The 20,528-nt window shown below is 38.2% G+C and overlaps 1 protein-coding gene across 2 annotated transcripts in view; it reads left to right on the plus strand.

Moving 5' to 3' along the window:
* KCNH7 (potassium voltage-gated channel subfamily H member 7) overlaps positions 1–20,528 on the plus strand; it is a 657,816-nt gene that overhangs the window by 477,831 nt on the left and 159,457 nt on the right. For both annotated transcript variants that reach the window (XM_082260896.1, XM_082260897.1), the window contains 2 exons: positions 5,165–5,564; positions 11,907–12,106. In XM_082260896.1, coding sequence (XP_082117022.1) covers positions 5,165–5,564; positions 11,907–12,106 — 600 coding nt within the window. The remainder of the gene's footprint in view (positions 1–5,164; positions 5,565–11,906; positions 12,107–20,528) is intronic.

The following is a 20,528-nucleotide window of genomic DNA, read 5'->3' on the forward strand; positions in this document are numbered from 1 at the left end:
ACTAAGAATGAAAGCTAGTGGGTTGGGCCATACTTCCCGATTAAGAGATACAGGTGGCAAATGATGACACTGGACTTCCTTGCACTTTCCTTTCCCTCTATTTCTTCTTTTTCTTTTTCCTTTTTCCATTTTTGGGATATATTATGGTCAAAAGGGGAATCACGACCCTTCAGACACTCCAATACAGTCTCCTCATTCCTCCTTTCAGATACAGTTTAGTTCCGGAAGAAGGATGAGGACATTGACGCCCTAGGTCAACATAGCATTAGGTGACAGGTGAATTAAGAGGTGTATCTTGTAATTAAACGTGTTCAGTTATGAAGAATGCAGTTATAGTGACATAGTATGGATGACAGAGAGATACCCCACCTTTAATGCAACATTTGTATTGCTATAGACTCATGAAATTCTCTGTTATCAAAACATTTAATGTTTCATTATTTTTATTAAAAGCTCAATAAAAAGGAAATATACTTAAAAGAATACAGAACGGAAGCGTCCCATAGATCTATGGATATTGGGAAAGCACAACAAATAAGTAACTTAGTAAGTAGTAAGTAACTTAGGAGGTCATGTAATTGGAGTTCATCTGTGCCACTGAGTATTGCTTTTGGTTTTCTGTATGTAAAACCTGGCCATTTGTTGGTTAGAATAAATTAGCTCCTTTCTTTTGAAATAAAAATACAATCCTTTTCTCTGTTTAATGTACTTCCAATTTACCGTCATTCCACGACTTCCTCCCCATAATAGCTTTTAGAAAGGTTATCCTTCTGTAATTGCTTGCTCAGGAGGACACACATTGTAAACTGCACCCGTTTCATGTGTTACCTGATAATCAGGCTCTGAATACATGGCTCTGTGTAACCCCTCCGCACAGCTAGGCTCTGCCGTCTTTAACTTGATGTGAATTGGGACATATGAAAACAGCAAGAGAACTAGTTTCAGCTGAATAGCAATATGCGTACTAAATATGCAGACTACAGCATTTAGCTTGTCATTAAAAAATAGAAAACCTTTTTTTGTACCCTGAGAAGTCGTAATTAAAAATACCATTCTTTCCTGTGAAAGCATTTTAGAAGAAGGCTTTCCCTCCAATTATTGAAGCTGTAAGAATAGAGCATTCTCACCTCCTGTCAGATCTTATTACCAGAGTCCTTAGTGTGCTATGAAGACAGTAGGGGCACAGATAAATTGCCTGGAGTGCCAGCATGGCAGCTCAAGCTAATGCGAGAAAGGCTGCTGAACGGGACCATTACTTATGCTTGTATTGACAGGGATCCTTAGTATTTTTAGTGTTTCTAAATTATTGTATTATTATATATTATATTTTTTTTATTTTGTAACCACTTTGCTTCTGCTGCAATTTTTCATTTTTTTGAACAAATATTAAAAACTGCATTTTTGGCAAAAAAATTACTTGAAACCCATAAAACAATATATATATATTTTTAAATGCAGAGGATCTGAAGAACTAAAATGTGGTAGATGTTTTGTTCTGCATGTCACTTATTATTTATGTAACGGTTTAGCTATTCAAGCTTTATCCTGAAAAATTGTTCTAAAAATACAATATAATGCCCAATGTATGTCCAAAATGCAAAAAGCTTGGCATATCCGATATCTTTTTACTCAAGGCAACCCTTATCTTAACCATAAGGGTTGTCTTGAGTAAAAAGATATCAGATATGCCAAGCCTTTTGCACCTGTGAAATTGCCAAAAATCTCAGTACTGAAAACTATTAATAGACGAAACTTTAAATGTTCTTACAGCTCGTCAGATTAGAGTTAACTGTAAATGAGGACCTAAAATTGTTTCTCTCACTCCAGTGTGCACAGCTTGCATGCCGTGGACATTTGCATTCTTATGTTTGTACACAACATGACAAGGGTGCTTCCACATGTTTTATTATTTTATTACCATTTTTGACAGCTCTGAACACAGAAGTGCTTTTAGCTGAGCGCTTCTGGGTTCAAACTTCGCAATGGCCATTGAAGAATGGATATTCTTTTCTGTTCTCCCACCCATCATCCTGAATCTGTTGTAGTCCCTGGCTCCCAGGAGAAGTATGAGAGCCCAGGAACCACAGAGGGGGCATCTGCCACTAAAGGTGACTAGTTGGCTCAATGGGCACAGGATTACTTTTACAGAAAAGCTGGGAGCCTACTAATGGCACTTTTCCACTGCAAGTACCGGCTCGGCTCTACTCGGCCCTGCTTGGCCCTGTTTGCTTTTCCACTGCTGGTACCGCATGGTATAGTGTCGGAACGGTTCGGTACGGTATGGTATAGGTTTGCTTTTCCACTAAAGTAGTACTAAAGTAGTACTAAAGTTAAGTGGGTGGGATAACAACGGGGTGGGTGGGATTCTCTGACCAATCAGTGGCTAGTAGTGACTGCATGCAAAGGATTGTGGGATATGGTACCAGTTTGGTACCTGTTGGAACCACAATCGAGTAGGTACTGTTTTTTCAGAGCCGTACCGTACCGTTCGGTTCCATGCAGTGGAAAAGCAAACCTATACCATACCGTACCGAACCATTCCGACCCTATACCATGCGGTACCAGCAGTGGAAAAGCACAAAAGCGTGCCGAACCGGTATGGTTCCATGCAGTGGAAAAGCGCCATAAGAAATGTAGAAACAAACTCACAGCTGTGAGCTTGTTTTGACCCTTTGAGTGCCTGGGCATATGAAACATGCCCAAAGACCTTAGCTGTTTAATAGATAAATGCTGTTCTCCCACCCATCATCCTGACCCTGTTGTAGTCCCTGGCTCCCAGGAGGAGTATGAGCGCCCAGGAACCACAGAGGGGACATCTGCTACTAAAAGTGACTGGTTGGCTCAATGGGCACACAATTACGTTTCCTGAAAAGCTGGGAGCCTACTAAGAAATGTAGAAACAAACTCACAGCTGTGAGCTTGTTTTGACCCTTTCCATGCCTGGGCATATGAGACATGCCCAAAGACCTTAGCTGTTAAATAGATAAATGTGAAATTGATATTAGTATAAAGGATGTATACATATAGTTTATAACATTGTTTTGTAATCACAGCAGCCATACTATCGTCGACATTTTGGATTTATTTTTTGTATAGGTAGTGGGAATCCACATAGCGAATAATTCGATAAATAGTTTATCTTTCAGGCTTTAAAATGGTTGTTACCCTCAGACATGAAATAGGAACAAAGAATATCCCTAAATAGTGTGTACTTACCACAATTAAAAACACTAAGTTTCGTTTCTGTCTGGTGCTTCATTCCTCTGCTATCAGCATGAAATACTTGTAACAGGTTTTCCTGACACCAAGAGAAAAAAAGGTGACAGAGGAGGTACACGGCTTGTGATTGACAGCCGCAGCTCTGTTCCTATGTGCTGTGTGAAGGTGCCCCTTCCCTCCATTCAGCTTGTAGGGCTCTCCTCACTGAGCTCTGCAGAGTGTAATTTTAGCTCTCCCCCCCCCCCCCCCTGGTTTCTGAAATCTCAGACAAGCTTTATAAATTCAGCACTTTGATTGGATGTAGAGAAGAAAAGGAGTTCAGATAAACAGGTACAACTCACGTAGGAGGATTTGTTTCATCCAGTCACTTCACTGGGTATATTTAGGGGCTTACAACCACTTCAAAAGATGTAGATAACTTGTCTACAGTAATTAAATAAGCAGTTGCACTCATTTTCCCAGAGCTTAGTGAATGTGGTAATCATGAGTTAGCAAAAAAATACATATTTTTTATTTTCCTTGCACCTATTTGGGTATTCTTTACAAAGTGAAGTTTTACAACATTTACATGTACTGAGAAGAAAAAAAAAGTACAACTGCATTTGCAAAGTCTATTTTCAGCACAATAACAATTGCTCCAGTACTTAGTAAACGTTCGTGAATAGCAACACAGCCACAATACCAAGGTTAAAAAGTAAACAATTTAAGAAAAGCAATTAGAAATACTTTAAATAAATTAGAAATCATTTAAAATGACTGTATCCAGCTACTTCTGTTTAAATGATGCCACTTCCAAAGAGCAAACTTTATGTATATATGTGTCCTCATTGGAGAGATTCCATTAATTCACTGTCCTGGTGTCCACGCATGAACTGAGGATAAACCCCTCCAATAGGGAAAGAGGTAGCAGTAAAATCCTAACAGAGATTCTAAAACACCTTCACTACCTCCACTTTAAAAATACAGAAGGCCTTAATTGGAAATTAAACTTCTAGATTTTATTTATTTATTTTCTTGGGGGGGGGGGGGGAGTTCAACCCTCAGTGTTACAAAATGACCTTTCCTTTTCAATATGCAGAGCTGTAGTTTTCTGTAAAATTCAATGCCATATGGCTACCTTGAGGCCTTCTGTACACAGTTGGTTTACACAAAGCATCCCCAGCAATATCATTTCCTGCTTGTGTGATTGGCTCACTAATTTTCCCAGAAGTCTGCACTAAGATACAAGTCAGATTTTAGGCATCCTTTGCAACAAACATTGTATTTTTGGTGAGATACTCCCAAAGAGTTTATAACTTCTAAATTATGCAGACCCTCAACTTTCCTTATTAGAACACTAAAAGTGCATCAGCTGATTAATAATGAAAAATTCACTTCCATGCAGATTCACTCTGCAGAAAACAAACAACTATTTTTTTAGAGCAAAAAGAGGTAGAAATCTGCAACAAAGTTTGTAAAATCCTTGCAATTACCAGAGATTTACTCACAAAAAATTGGAGTTACTTTTTAGGTCTGCACACCACTGTGACACATTGTATTATAAATGGGAACATGTCACTAGCAGTCAGAAAATGATGTGTGGGTGGCTGTGTGTGATTGCTTTAAAGTCCAACTCCAGGAAGGGAAAAAAACCCTTGCAGTATGGCGTCCCTCACACTTTTAGCCTTGTATTGTATGTGGAGAAAGCAGAACTACAACCACGGTTGGGAATGCCTTATAGAGAGGAGCACAAATGGAAGAAGGCTGATGGAGTACAGTGTACAGTAAGTATTACTTCGTATTCCTTTACGCCTAGTCCAAAATGAACATGTGGATCCCCCTAGACTGCAAGGGTAGTTTTCTGTTTTCGTGTCTGCAGTTGGGCTTTAACTTGGTGGACCTTGATATTTTTATCTCATTATGTTTACAACTTAATAACATTTTTTCCATTTATTTTTATTTGCAGACTACCACTCTCATCGGACTCTTAAAGACTGCGCGGCTACTTCGCTTGGTCAGAGTAGCCAGAAAGCTGGACAGATACTCAGAATACGGTGCTGCTGTCCTTATGCTGCTAATGTGTATTTTTGCATTAATCGCTCACTGGCTTGCCTGCATCTGGTATGCAATCGGCAATGTGGAACGACCTTACCTAATTCACAAAATTAGCTGGCTAGATGCCCTAGGTGATCAAATAAAGAAACCGTATAATTACAGTGACCCCAGCTCTGGACCATCTATTAAGGACAAATATGTCACAGCACTTTATTTTACCTTCAGCAGTCTGACAAGCGTGGGCTTTGGAAATGTGTCTCCCAATACCAACTCGGAAAAAATCTTCTCCATTTGTGTTATGTTGATTGGCTGTAAGTAGAATCTACTCTGAGAGTTAAAGTAAATGTTTAATTAGTGATTTGTTTAGCCCTTGCCATATAAGTATTGGTCTAAATAAAATGTCTCTGCAAAATACTTACCGTATGTACAAGATGTAAATATTGATTGAAATTTTAAACAACCCCCTTATCTCACTCCGACAGATTTCGGGCTAACTAATTGTAAGGTACAAACACTAGTCCAGACTCTATTACCAATAATGCACCACTCTTCACAGTTAGTGTGATGCCTTTGTTTTATGTGTTGACTGGCATTTAGGTGATTTACGCAGTGGAATATAGAGCCGGAATAGGGTGGCCATAGACCCACAGTTGTAGTTTATAGATATTAGATGAACCAGAAAGCCTAGTACTGGATGAGATAGGTTAACCATGTCAGATCTATTATAAAATAGCAGGGGTCTAAGGTAGCTGAGGCAGTGCTAAAAGGATAACATAGAACTGTAGTCGGAAAATATTGGCATGCTGAGCATCATAACCAAAAACAGGCACAGACAAGTAGTTCAAGCAAGGTAAGGATAAGTAGGGTCATAGTAATAGTCTACCTAAAATGAGGCAGAAATATCACCTACAAACTAACAAACTTTACAACATGCAAAATGGGAATAAAATAAATTACAATTAAAAAGGAAGCCAGACCATTTTGGACATTTGCAACATTGTTGAATTGTCAGCGTGTTTGGTCACACTGCTCCAGGTGCACAAGGTGCCTGATGGTGTCAATGGAATGCTTATACGTGCACCTGGATTATGAAGAGGGTGTCCTGTGTTAGTCCATCTCTACATTTTTTTCTGTAAAGGTGAACTAACACATCAAAAGAATAACCTACAATAAACAAACATAAGTCAAACGTGGGGAAACATACAAACTCCGAGCATATAGTGTCTTTGTAGAAGACAGCCAGTGTCTGCAGAGAAAACCCAATGCATGCATGAACATTCAGACTCAATGCAGAAATTCAGAATTAAAACCAAATCCTTAGGGTAACTGATCCTTTATCCAGGTTTTACTGTTTATGGAAGCACCCATACACAAAACAACAGTAAAACAATAAATAAATTGAGCAGATAATAGTATTATCCAGCATCAAAATAAACCACATCAAGCAAAATTGAAGCTTATAGAAAATAATGGTTATATGGGGGCTCAAAAGATGAGATTTTTAACATGGGTAGCTATCAATCGATGGGTTCATGAAGTAAGGGGGGGGGGGAAGGGTTGGGTTGGAGTCAGTGGAAGAAGGAAGAGAATAAATGGAGGAACAGAAGATTGACAAGACAAACAGACTATGATCTATTCAGGCAGGAAGAAAATGAGTGTACCAGGGGTTCCACACAACCAGGTATTTTTTCTTGATATCAGTTATCCTTGCCGCCACCTTCCCAGGCTTTACTTTTTTCCTGCATAATTGTGGTCAGACATACACTAGAAATAAATAAGAGTTTGTGGTCTTTGAGTTACTTATACAGATTCAGAACAACTTTTGGAAGTGGATGGCTATACAATTGCAGATAATTAATGAAATGGGTTCCTGGTGTATATTTGCTCTTCTAAGCTGTATTTGCTTAACTCCAGACAACTATTTAAATGCACCGCTGAAATATATACCTGTATGTGTGAACTGTTTTTTCTACAAAAATATTTAACATTTTTTTTCTGCCATACTACAGTTAAGCAATATAGCTTGGTTACTGACCCACCCCCAGTTTGCTGATTGGATAATGAAGAAAACACCACCAAGCTAACGGGATTATAACCCCGCTTTCTCCTTCTCTAAGTAAATTCCTAAAGTAACCTTGATAGGACTGCCATATAGAATAGTACCTGATATGTTTGATTTGTGCTGTGTATGAAGTCAGAGTAAGCTAATATAAAGATAATAGTTTTTTTTTTTTTTTTTTTTTATTGGTTGTATTTAAATGGTAATTATTATCTACATAGAATTTCAGAGTAAGCTAATATAAAGATAACATTGTTTTTTTTTTTTATTATTATTGGTTGTATTTAAATGGTAATTATTATCTACATAGAATTTCAGAGTAAGCTAATATAAAGATAACATAGGTTTTTTTTTATTGGTTGTATTTAAATGGTAATTATTATCTACATAGAATTTCAGAGTAAGCTAATATAAAGATAACATAGGTTTTTTTTATTGGTTGTATTTAAATGGTAATTATTATCTACATAGAATTAAGCTTTAACTGCATTTGCATCACAGAATGCTCATGTATCATTAAAATCAATCTATTCTGTAGCCAATATTTAAATCTTTGGACAGTATTTGAAAGGGTTAGACACTTTTTGGATTTTATTGTTGTCGGGGTCCCTGTTCGGGAGATCACCTTTTCCCTGCTGATACTCCTCCATGCATAGTGTCACAAGGACAAGAAGTAAGGGGAAATCTGTTGAGTGTGGACATAGGAAAAATCTGACAGAAGTTCTGACCCTTTCAAATCCTTCTTTATTGTTTTATTTCCCTGAAGTTACAATGTTCCCCTGATTTTCTGTAATGGCTAGTTGGTGGCATTTAGCTGAGATTTCTACAGAGGGTTTTAACCCCTGGCCTTATCTTTCCAAAATTAAACAAAAAACTTTTCACTGGAGTTGGGATATAAATTGTGAGGATGCTTCTCTGAATACAAAGTGAATGTGGGAAAATAAACCTGTGTGATAATTCTGAGGCAAAGCTATACTGCAATTTATGACTTTACCTAGTAGTCTACCAAGATTGCAAAGATAAGTAGATAACATCAAGTCAATACTAGAAAGAAATCTAAAATTGATTTTTATCCATGTCATCCTGGACAGGGAATTAATTGGAATGGAAGATTATAAAACAAGACTAGAACTCCCACATCCCTCACTAAATCTATCAAATTGAAAACAATTGGCTTGTCTGCTTTTGCCGCTGTGGTGTATTATGGACCTCCGATTATAGCCAGCCTTTATAATTGTAGCCTAAGTGCAAGAAGGTGATCTATAATTCTCCCCAGCGAGACCTTTAAACCAACTGCTAATTAGCTCTGTCAGGTTTTTAAGGCCTTTGAGTATCTGAAGGTATCTTGCTATGATTAATGATCTAGAAATAGGTTTCATTAGTATAAATATCAGGAGAATATTACATGTTCTGCCTCGAAAACTTGGCATGAACTACAAAGCAGGAAACGTGTTATGTTTGTTGACAAGAGTTGCTTCCTGCCTTTTTTTTTTTGTTAGAAACTTACGTATAAAAGTCAAATTGTTGTAAAATGTGAATCACCAAACTGACTTGGACAACATGGGGACAAATTTAATCTCACACTGCTCCCCTGTATGTTACTACTTTAAAGGGAACCAGGTAGGCAGGAAGCATGGGGCCACCAGGGCAAGTCCAGGGTTGTCTTTATTCATACTTTACTACTGCCATACACCAGTAAAAGCAACACAGTGGCTTAGTGGTTTGTACTTTTTACTTGCAGTACTAGGATCTTTGGTTTGAATCCCAAGCAGGCACTACCCACATGGAGTTTGTATGTTCTCCCTGTGCTTGTGTGGATTTCCTCCAGGTATTCTGCTTTTATACCACACTCCAAAGGTTCATAGCTCAAATGTGTTTTGGCTCCAAAATGTGTATGTATGTGACGCCGGGGTCTTAGATCCTTGAGAACAGTGACTGATGTGGGTAAATAAAATATATTTTTTGAAACTGTTGGCGCTATAAAAAATACCTGTAATAATGCCATTAGTTCCCGGCTCTTCAGGCTCGCTGACTTCTCCTTTAAAACTAACCTTAGAAAGTATTTTTATACCAAAAGAGTATAGACTTCCAGCATAGCTAGTGAGTCAGTCAACTGTAAGTGGATTTAACCATATCTGGGACATGATAAGATTAAGTAACCCAATATTAAATTTTTGGGTAAATGGTCAGCAATAACACATTCAGGCATCTTTATCAAGTATCCTCTATTAAGGTGGCCATGAAGTGTGAATGCGTTATTCCTTCTGAGTAGGGAAGAAGAGGCTTTACCTTCTAGTTATCATCAAAATTATTTTCATGGGAAACTACGGCTCTTCCATCTATTAATCAGAGTATCTGCTATCTCCAGTGATGTCAGTATACAGTGCATTGTTGTTCAAATAATGCATCTCTTTTTAGTAAGAGCAATAGAGAGAAGAAAACTGAGCGCCAATTATAGAGGTCTACCTGATAGAATGGTATGCCATTCTAAAGTAAAACTAGCTAGCCTGCTCCTCTAGATCATTATGTTTTTTTTTTTATTTTGTATACTGCCTGGTGCCAAATATACAGTAAATTATGGAATCTTTACTGTTCCATTTTTTTTTTTTATTCTTAAATATTATTTTTGGAGCAGCCATGTCTTTTTATGTATTTATGTATTTATTTATTTTTGCAACAGGTACTGAGAAATGTTTTTGCCCTTGTCCAAATTGTGGATCTGTTTTAACTTTTCTTCCTAACTTCAGTGACTTTTGTTTTAACCTTCTTAGCGGTATTCCCGAGCGTGGCTCGGGGTTAAATTTCAGAGCCAAAAGCGGTAACCCCGAGCCACACTCGGGGTACCGCCAGAAGCATCGCTGGATCCTGTAAAAGAGGTTACTTACCTTGTCACCGGGATCCAGCGATGTATGCGAGCGGTATGTGGCGGCGGATCTTCCTCCCGATCGTCTCCGTGCCCCGGCTTCTATCTCCTGCGACGTGACGTTCGCAGGGGGGTGGAACCGGCGGCAAATTCAAATGTAAAACACACCAAACACACTGATACCATTCAAAATAAAATAAATTCACATTACATTGCCCCCCAGTGCCCTTTCCTGCAGTTTTACTGTACTTTTATGTATATATATATATATATATATATACATACATATACGTATATATATATATATATATATATATATATATATACACGTATATGTATATGTATATGTATATATATATATATATATATACATACATATATACATACTTTAACTTATTTATAGTTTTTTATTGTATTAAAATTTATGATTTTGTGTTTCAAACTTTATCACACCCAAGATGTTATAAAGAAGAACGCACAGTAAAAAAAAAATCATATGTAAATAGTTGGTTTGGGCTGCTCATTCTCAAGAATTACATGCAAAATAATGGTACCGCTTTCAGCACCTAAAATCCGAAAGAATCATACCGCCAGGGAGGTTAAGCACCTGCATAGTGAACAATTTATTTTTCTGTGTTGCTCTTCAGTCACAGGGGTTTTTCTTACTGGAAAATCTTTACACTTCGGTACAAGCATTTCAGGTGTTTGCAATCAATCATTATTTGTTAACCATTATCACCCAAATTATTTAAAGCTGAGGTCCAGGCAAAAATGAAAACTGTTCAATTAATATCCAATCCCCAGGTAATGTTGAAAAATGTGGTCCATCAAACTGCTTTCAGATATTTTCAAACTGCTTTCAGATATTCAAACACCTAGTAACCATCTAACTCTCCCTAGTGAGCTGATGGACCAGAATGATCTTTATTGCTCCTAAGCAATTTTCATTCTAGTCCACAAGCTTACCACTTAGCTACTTGGGCAAAACATCTCAACTTGGTTGTGCATCCTATGCTTCTGATGGTTGGAGTAAAGCTCAACTTGGCCATAGATCCTCTGCTGCTAATGGGTGGAGTCAAACACATCTTGACCATACATTCTATGCTGCTGGTAGGTGGCATCAAGCACAACCTTGCCTAACATCTTATGGAGGTGGTGAATGCAGTTAAACTCAACCTTTCCATACATCCTATGCTGCTGGTGCCCATTTATTGAAACACATTTTCTAGGCAGCTACATGTTATATTGTCAGTATTGTTCTTTTCCGTGTTTCTAGTTTTAAAACACAAACTATACTTCATAGCATTTATTTTACATATTTTTCTATTACTGCCTAATTAAAGTAGCCTGGAATTCAACTTTAATTATTGCAAGCAATGTAATTAGTGGCAGATCTAGCAGATATTGGCTGTGTAGTGCCTTAGGGCCAGGTTACATTTCTATATGGGTTAATTATTATTAGTTTTGTCATTGTGTACATAAGCTGAAAAATTTAAGATACACAATATACATATAAGACATTTATACAATAAAATATATATAACATTTTATAAATAAATCTGTATAAAAAAGGACTTAAAAGTATGTCTTAACAAAACTATTAAATTTTTCTTTACAAAAACTGTTTAAAGGTTGTTGAGCTTTATTTTTATAGTTGTTAAATGTTTGCATATTTGTATGTCATTTGATGTGATTTCTCACTGTGTAATTTTTTGTTTCCTTTCAATCCAGCATTAATGTATGCAAGTATTTTTGGAAATGTATCTGCAATAATCCAAAGATTATATTCAGGAACTGCGCGTTACCATATGCAAATGCTACGAGTGAAAGAGTTTATAAGGTTTCATCAGATTCCCAACCCCTTACGCCAGAGGCTTGAAGAGTACTTCCAGCACGCCTGGACTTACACCAATGGCATTGACATGAATATGGTATGGTGCTACTCTGATATAAATGCATAATGATAGACGTTTTGTGTGAGATCAGAGAATTGCATTTTTCATGTGTGCAATTACATGAATGCATTCAACATTTGTTCAGATTCTGGCTGCAGGCAGCACAATAACTAATTTATTAGCCAGAATAATGAAACACTACGGAATAGTTATGGCTTGATACATTGCATTCTTCAGTACATCCTATAGGAACTGTCATAACAAAATATACATGAAAACACCTAAATATTGTGTAACAGTCATATTTGTTTGTACTTTCCTACTACCCTTAAAATTATGGGGTATGCTACATGTTAATGACATAACTTCATATTGAAATATAGTGACTCCTCTTCCAATATAAAGAGGTGCTCTAGCTCCCCCTCAAAAAGATTAAAACTCAGCAGCTACAAATACTGTAGCTGCTGACTTTTAATGTTAGGACACTCACCTGTCCAAGGATCCCGCAATGTTGGCACCTCAGCTGATTTTTCAATCAGCTCTTGGGTGCTGCGGCCTCCATTCCTTTAAGGGAAACTGGCAATGAAGCCATGCGGCTTCACAGCCAGTTAGCCTACTGCGCATGCACGAAGCACACTGTGCGTTGTGAATGGCCCGGCGGCAGGAGAAGGAGGAGGGGGGCTGAATTTTCAAATAGCGATGTGGTTTTGGATGTGGTTGTGACTCCCTGTTGGGGGTTAACCTAATTATCCCTGATTGCTTTGGATGCCCTGGTCTGTGTTCAATTACAATGCACCTGATTAGACTCAGGAGGAGTGTATGTACTATTTCTTTTTTTACATCTATATATACCTTGGGTCTGGTTATGTGTATTGTAGCTATGAATAAGCACTAATGTAGGTGCGAAACACATCAGATTTCTTTTTGGGTAGCGATCCACTTTAAAGTGAAAATGTCACTAAACTGGGCAATTAAAACTGAGTGTATGGTAATAAAAAAGCATAAGCAAATCATAATAAACGATCATGAAAACCTTGACCTTTTTCTTTAAAATGTTGGTCTTGGACCCACCCCCTCCATTCTCCAAGCCTCCCTAATATATGTTGTGTTCTCTATGAGGAATAGAATTAGGGAGGCTTGGGAGGTGGAAACCAGGCTGGGCCTTTTTGTGCACCTATTGTATGTCTCTGGATCTACAATTTTTTTTTGACACTCAGGTTCACTAAAGGTGACCTTGATTATGCAATGTTTAATTATATGCTATTTGAAATAACGAGGTTTGTGATAGGTTTAAGAATCTGGATAACAATATTCAGCACAGGTGTATTAAAACATAAGATTTAGGTATGTATGTGACGTATGTGTGTGTGTGTGTGTGTGTATATATATATATATATATATATATATTTATATATATATATATATATATATTCTGTATTTATATATAGATAGATACACACATGTGAAATGCATTTGGTTAGTATATTATCCTACTTAATCTTCCCTCGGAATTTAGGATCATACATGGGTACTTTCTCAGTCTAGCAGTGACGTACTCCAGCTTTACCAGGAGAAGACTAAAGCCCTGTACACACGCACAGATTGTTGGCCGTAAATTGTCGGCCAACGTCCGATCTGCCGATTGTAGGCTTGTTAGTATGAAGCTTCCGACAACCAACTGCGAATTTTCGGCCCGAAAAAAATCTGGTGTGCATGCTATAAAATTTTTGTTGGCCAACAAAGAACGGCCGATTGTTCCTCAGTCAGTACAGATTTCGGCAGACAAAAATCAGATGAGCAAGACTGGGCATGCTCAGAGAAGAAAAAACACAGGGAAAGTCAACCATCACATGATATCACTTCTGAAGTTGGTTTTTGTTGGCCAACAAAAGTCCAGTGCAAGTCTAGAGCACATTTCAACCAACAAACAACACTGGACAAAAGACGGCCGATCGGTTGGCCAACAATCTGTGCGTGTGTACGGGGCTTAAGATCATAATCAGTCATGGGTGATCACTGCTGGTTGTCAGGGTAGCAAGGCCTTTATACTTTTTATACACCTTCTAACAATACTAACACAGTGCTAACTGGGCACTTCATGGGCTTTATGACCTATAAAAAGTTTACCAAGAGACAAAAATTTGCACAGAAGAATTACCCTTATAATGTCTTTATGAAATATAGAACTCTGAAAGAGAATATTTTAGATTAAATTATTTAAATAGAAAATTAAATGGTCTATTTATTAAAAAAAAAAACTTGCTGTACACATGGCTTAAACATTCGCATAGCTGGTAAGAATAATCTCCTTTATTTGTGTAACATGTTAATTTTCTATGAATGTCAGCTCTTCTAGTGGCCATAATGCTGTATTTTTCTGATTTAATATTTCAGGAAAATACTAGATAATGGCAGCCACATTTATGACAGCTGTGCGAGTGCTGGGGACAGTTGCACAGCAGTTTTCTTTTTATAAATAGACCTCTAAGTATGGTTGAGAGTTTTAAAAACAGGAAGTTTTTTTTGTTGTTTTTTTTTTCTTTAACTAACCAACCAATAATCTGAATATTATCATGTATATGTCCCTGAGTAGACCTTACCGAAAATCCTAGCGAATTCTCAAAACCCACTGACAGAATAAGACATCTTCACTTCCAGCTACTCATCCAAAGGGCAGAGACCTTCAATTTAGCCAATGTGAAGTCTTTCATCTCAAGGTTTAGACTCTTAAGCACTGCTAGTAGCATGATAAAGGTTGAACATCAGTGAATCAATAGTATAATTCTTGGTGAATCTGATTCTGATCCACATATGTGCCACTGTGCTAGCTTTTTGGGGAAATTTACATCTACTTAGACTATTGTAAATGTTAAATGTGCATGAAACACAAAACTAGTCATGTGTGAAATGTATGTTGTAATGTGAACAAGATACAAATGAAAACAGTTGTTTAAATGTCATATGCAGTGTTCTGTAACAAATCAGAATCGTTACAAAGTTAACATTTAATTAATATGTTATGTGTATTTTTAGAAATATGAATGTTAAATTAGTAATAATCTTAAAGAAATCGTGTAAGAATAGAGATGTAGGAGCTGCAGATACTAACCTTTAAAAGAGACCCTGTCACTACAGTACACATTGTAATCTTAAAATTTGTAATGAAAGGAGGCATCTAGCACCTTCTTTACATCCCTGTTTTGTATCTTTCTGTTTTGTTTTTTTTTCAGCAATCTTCTTTTTGATTCTGAGTCACCTCTGACATTGGCGCTGACCATGGTAGATGAAAGCCTCATCATGCTCCCAAGTACAATATTGTATGAGGCTTCCCATTTAGTTGCTGGTGCCCCAGTGACATCAGGGTGAGGGAGGGGCTCAAGTTGTGGGCTGTGGAGTGAGAGAGCCTTCGACATTACAGGAAGGGTCAACGATGACTCCGACATGGGGGGTACAGTAAGTGCTAAATGCCCATTCTCAGCCCATAATGAGCACTTTGGTGACAGGGTATCTAGGTGCAGGCTCCTATGGTGTCATCCTGATCTTTGCTATCTAACCAATCACTGACCTGAAACAAAATTGCAGGTGAAGGCTGCAAAGCTGAGGTTCTTTGTCTGCCTGTTTTTTCTTGGTCAGCAACTTAGAAGGTAATGAAGAGTGGATCAGAATGACAATGTTCATCGTTAGATAACAAACGCAAATCCTAATCATTTCCATTGGCCTTGCATGGCCACCCTCATGTCCTCCCCCTTCAGAAAATTAAGCCTATAATACTGTATGCACATATGTTAAGCAGAACACTTAATAGCATTACGTTCAATGTTCGGCTCAGATACCATTGCCAGTGCATCTGCTGTGAGTACAAGGAAAGTTTTGCAATCTGTATTTTAGGCATTTACCACCATGACTGACTTACTAAGCCAGGAGCATGATGTCACCAATGTCATTTCTACATTCCTGCCTTCACTGTCTCACCTACACTAGAAAATTGTTTGTTGGATATATGATTGGTAACTATTGGCACCTTCCCTCCTAGCTCTAACGCATGGGCTGCATCAAGGTCTCCCTTACTAACCCACATTCACTATTACTCAAATTCTTTTTTTACCACCAAAACAATTAACCTTAATCTAGAGGGCAAATGGTTGAACTGCTCAGATGTGTCCTGTATTTTTGTAGGGCAAGAACCAACATGAAGATTTAGCCCTCCAGTGAAAGGAGGTACACTGTGTTCCTTCTAGTGTTAGCCAATCAGAACAGTGGATAGTACACTTCATATCAGAAGAGGGAAGCCGAACAGCTTTCTGCTTGTCCAGAAGGATCAATCTGTGGCTCCCAGCAAAAGAGAGGTGCTTTCAATATTGCTAATCTTAATATTTGACAAGGTAAGTTTAGCTTCACAGGTGTTAAGTTAGCAACAGTGGGTATGATAAAAGGTGCTTGCAGTGGTACAGGTAAAATGATAAACCTGTACTTAGAGAAACATGGAGATTGCAATTGTGGACTTCATTCTGAAAACTGTGTTGCCTCTTATGCAGGCTCTCATTTAGAGTCTTTAAGTGGTTTTAAAGCTAAAACATTTTTTACCTTAATGTTTTAGGACTTGCTGTGCCCCCCTCCCCCTTTAAACACTTACCTCATTCCTGGATCTGTCCAGCACTGTGCCTGACTGCAGTCTACTATATTCACTCTTCACACAAGAACTGACTGGCAAAGAAAGGAGCCATTGGCTCCTGCTGCTGTTAGTCAAATCCAGTGAGGAGGGAGCAGATGTGGTCCCGAACCATGCTGGGTGTGTGTCAATGGATGGAAGCGAGCCCGCAGGTGTGCCCCCAGAGGCAGAAGAGGAGAAGTCTGGAATGTCAGCGGGGGACCCCAGAAGAGGAGATTCCAGGCTGCTCTGTGCAATATCATTGCACAGAGCAGGTATGTGTAACATGTTTATAATTTTAAAAAAAGAGACTTTACAATAATTTTAGGCTGGCTACAGTTGGATGGAAATTTCAATCCATGTATGGCTGTTCCCACTCAACAGAAGCTTAACAGGAATGTTGGAAAACTGTGTTTGATCATGGGCTGCAGCCACTGATCAGTGTATTCTGACAGCAGAGGCTTATTGGTGTCAGAATACAATGGCACAGCAGTAGGATTCCTCCATCTACCTCACTTGAATGGGAGAACCTGTTCATTTTTTTCCATCGGCCCACTGGCTGATCAAAAAAAAAAAAACGAGTAATCTATGGCCAGCCTTAAAGAAACTGTCACTTAAAAAAAAAAATAATTAAAAGAGGTCTGCCTGTAAAGAAATTATTAAAATTAAAATTTACCTATCTCTCTGCCCATGTCACCAATCTTGGATGCCTTGAAGATATAAGCTTGTAAAACAATCTGCTGCATATGGCAGTGTGTGATGCCTTGTCTTCCTCTGCGCCCTGTTCTTTTATCCACTTACCCCTACATCACTACAGAACACAGTAGTGACATAAAGCCCAGTGAAAAGAACCACAGCGTACAGTGGAGAGCCTGGTATTCTTTACAGGCAAGTCTCTTTATGAGTTTTTAAAAATAGCAAAAGTCACCCTAAGTCTTTAGTTACAATTTAGTGTTTAGGTTTCAAGGTGGCCATTCTTGTTTTATCTTCATTGTGCCTGGGCATCCAAAGAAAACAAGACTGACAGGCAAATATCAAACACAACTTCTGTTCTTCTGTTGTCGTGAATGGCCCACCTTCCTTTCCCTCTGCCTTTTTATTGGTGTCATTGCAGTTTTTGGTCTTAAGTAGCCAATAGGGAGGCACAAGATGAGGGAAAAGGGGAGCCAGCCCTTCACCCACAGAACCTGGCACTCCAAAGATGAAGCAATGAGGCAAGCAAGCGCACAGAACCACCTTAGAATGTAAGGTAAACCCAAAGGAGGTTCATTGTTAAGGGTTAGCATGAAGCTAGGGTTAATAGCTTAAGTAATGCAAGCTTAAATTGTTACTAAACCCAGGACCCGGCATTCACTATATCTGGTCTCCAACAGTACACAGAACATAAAAATGCTATTATTTTAGTAAATATAAACTGCTAAATACCTTTTCTCATCAGCAGTATATAGCAGTCCTGTGACTTCTATCAGTGTCCAGCCAAGCACTGGTTAAAGCTTGTAGGAGGAGTTTTCATTCTCCCTGATTGTCCTCTGAGGCTGCAGGACCCCTGACCCTTTGGACAGTGCTGATTGGCCCAGTGCTGATCCCATGCACCCTCCCAAGAAAAAAAAAAAAACCTCTCTAGCAATATACACCAAACTGAGAATGTGCAGAGTGCCCCCAAGGCTCTGTTCAATCAGGAAATGGATTGGGGACTGTGGAAGAATAGGAGGATCAGAGAAGACCGGATCAAGCAGCCTTTTTTACACAATGTGGAGGATTAACCCCTTAGGTTCCACAGTGAGTATAACAAGCATGCTTTACTGCATATACAGACTGATTTTACTGTTATGGGTTTAGTAACACTTTAAGGGTTAGGTTAAATGTAGGGATCAGAAATGTAGTTAAACAATCATTTCTAACTTGTTTTCAGTACCAAATGCCCTGCTGAATATCTACCAGCACTGGGTCCAGAGTGCTAAAAATCAACACCTGGAAAAGCATGGACACATCAGACTAGTTCAACAAACTGCCTTTCCACATTACTGCTGAGTTCCCAGCGCATTGGAGAAGACATTTGGACATGTTAAAGAAGGTCCTTTGGGCCTCCAGTTGTAGGGTCTGGTCTTACCCATTGTGACTCCTTACAACACTGTTGGATACCTCCCCCACTTTTCCTGTTCCCCAAAATTAAAGAATAGTGTTTCTGAACTCAAGTCCTCAGAAAATCTTAGTAAATCATGTTTTATGGATATCTGTCAGGGCAAAGATTCCCAGATTTTATTCACCCAGGAAACATTGTATTGTATACTGTAAGTAACATATGTAATCATCTGCAAGTAACAAATGTATACATACATCATCTCAGGAGAGAAGGTTTTTATGTACTGCGTGTACTATCTACCTATCAGAGGGCACCCGCTTTGTCTAATAGCGCTGACACTTAAATCTCTGTGCTGTCTGTGCTATAAGTTTATGGTTCAGATTCTCATACCATGCATATGATAGTCAAGTTTTAGCCAAGACATGGTTGACTCTAGCATGGCCATCAGAGCCAAAAGGTAGTGGACATTTCTGATAGTTTTTTTAAACCATCAGACACCATCTAGTTGCAGGTATACAACACATTTTTTATTTTTGTTACATACTGTATACCCCTAGACATACATCAAACTCTGACCATTACATTTCAACTAAGGGGATTCTTTGCAACATTTTAAAGATAAATTATAATGGTTTTAGTCTATTTTATTTACTTTTCTTTTACATTGTGTTTTGTGCCTGTTTTTTGTACCCATATACAGTATAGTCTTCATTATAAAACAATAAAAAACACAATACATGACAGACGATTCACACAGCACTATGTGTTACCTAAAGAAACAGCACAGCAGACGCTTGTTTTCAACCATTACATGCCCCTCACTACAAAAAAGAAAAGAAGCTCAAATTATAGGGACAACGTAGGTAAGCTCAAAAATATCCATGATCTTCTGCAGTGTTAGAAGCAATGAGCACCTCAGCTGAAGATGATCCTCTTCTCAGACAAAAGCAAAGCTAGACAAGCTGTAAACTTGAAGGTCTATCTCTGTTGGTTTCATTCAGTCACCATTTTAGAAGCCATCAGTTGCCTTTTGTCACCAGTGGTACACATCCCAAATGTAAAGTGTACCCTTAAGCTGAAACTTTTTTCTTTTAGATCAAGTGTGAAAGTGAAGAAAACACATATCATTTTGTAATTGCTGTCTGTGTCCCTGCTGGTGTGATTCACCCTCTCTATTTGTTCTGGTAACCATTGTCACCAGGAAAAAGAGTTATGGGAAATGCAAAACTTTACAGTTGTCACCAAAACAGGAGGTGAGAGAAAATCCTGCAATGGGGAAAGCTGTTTTTGTTTCAATCTTCTAAGAGAGGATTTTACTGTTCAAGAGTGGATTTTGAAGAAAGTTCCCCTAACTTCCTGTTGTGTCTCTGGGACAGGAAGTGCAGTGAAATTTCCAAAATGAGATACAAACACAAAAACAGGGGCCCTTGCCTACTCTATTCAAAACATAAAAAATGTGTTTTTATGTATACTGTAAGATGCCACTACATCACTGGGAACAGCTGTAATAATAGCTGATCTAGTGACACTAATTGAGTGTCCAGGAAGTGCTGAAAACATGGCCTGTTGGGGTTATTTGAGGACTGGAGTTGAGAAGCACTGTTATACAGCACCTGTTAGTGATCGTATAGCTGCGTGTTCGCCTGCAGTGTATGATTGGTAGCAGTTGTCAGATTTATCGTTTGTGTTGTTGTCTTCTAACATACTTATAATAGTTTTATCTCTTT

Source organism: Pelophylax lessonae, assembly GCF_965119305.1.
Source record: "Pelophylax lessonae genome assembly, chromosome: 6".
NCBI lineage: Eukaryota > Metazoa > Chordata > Amphibia > Anura > Ranidae > Pelophylax > Pelophylax lessonae.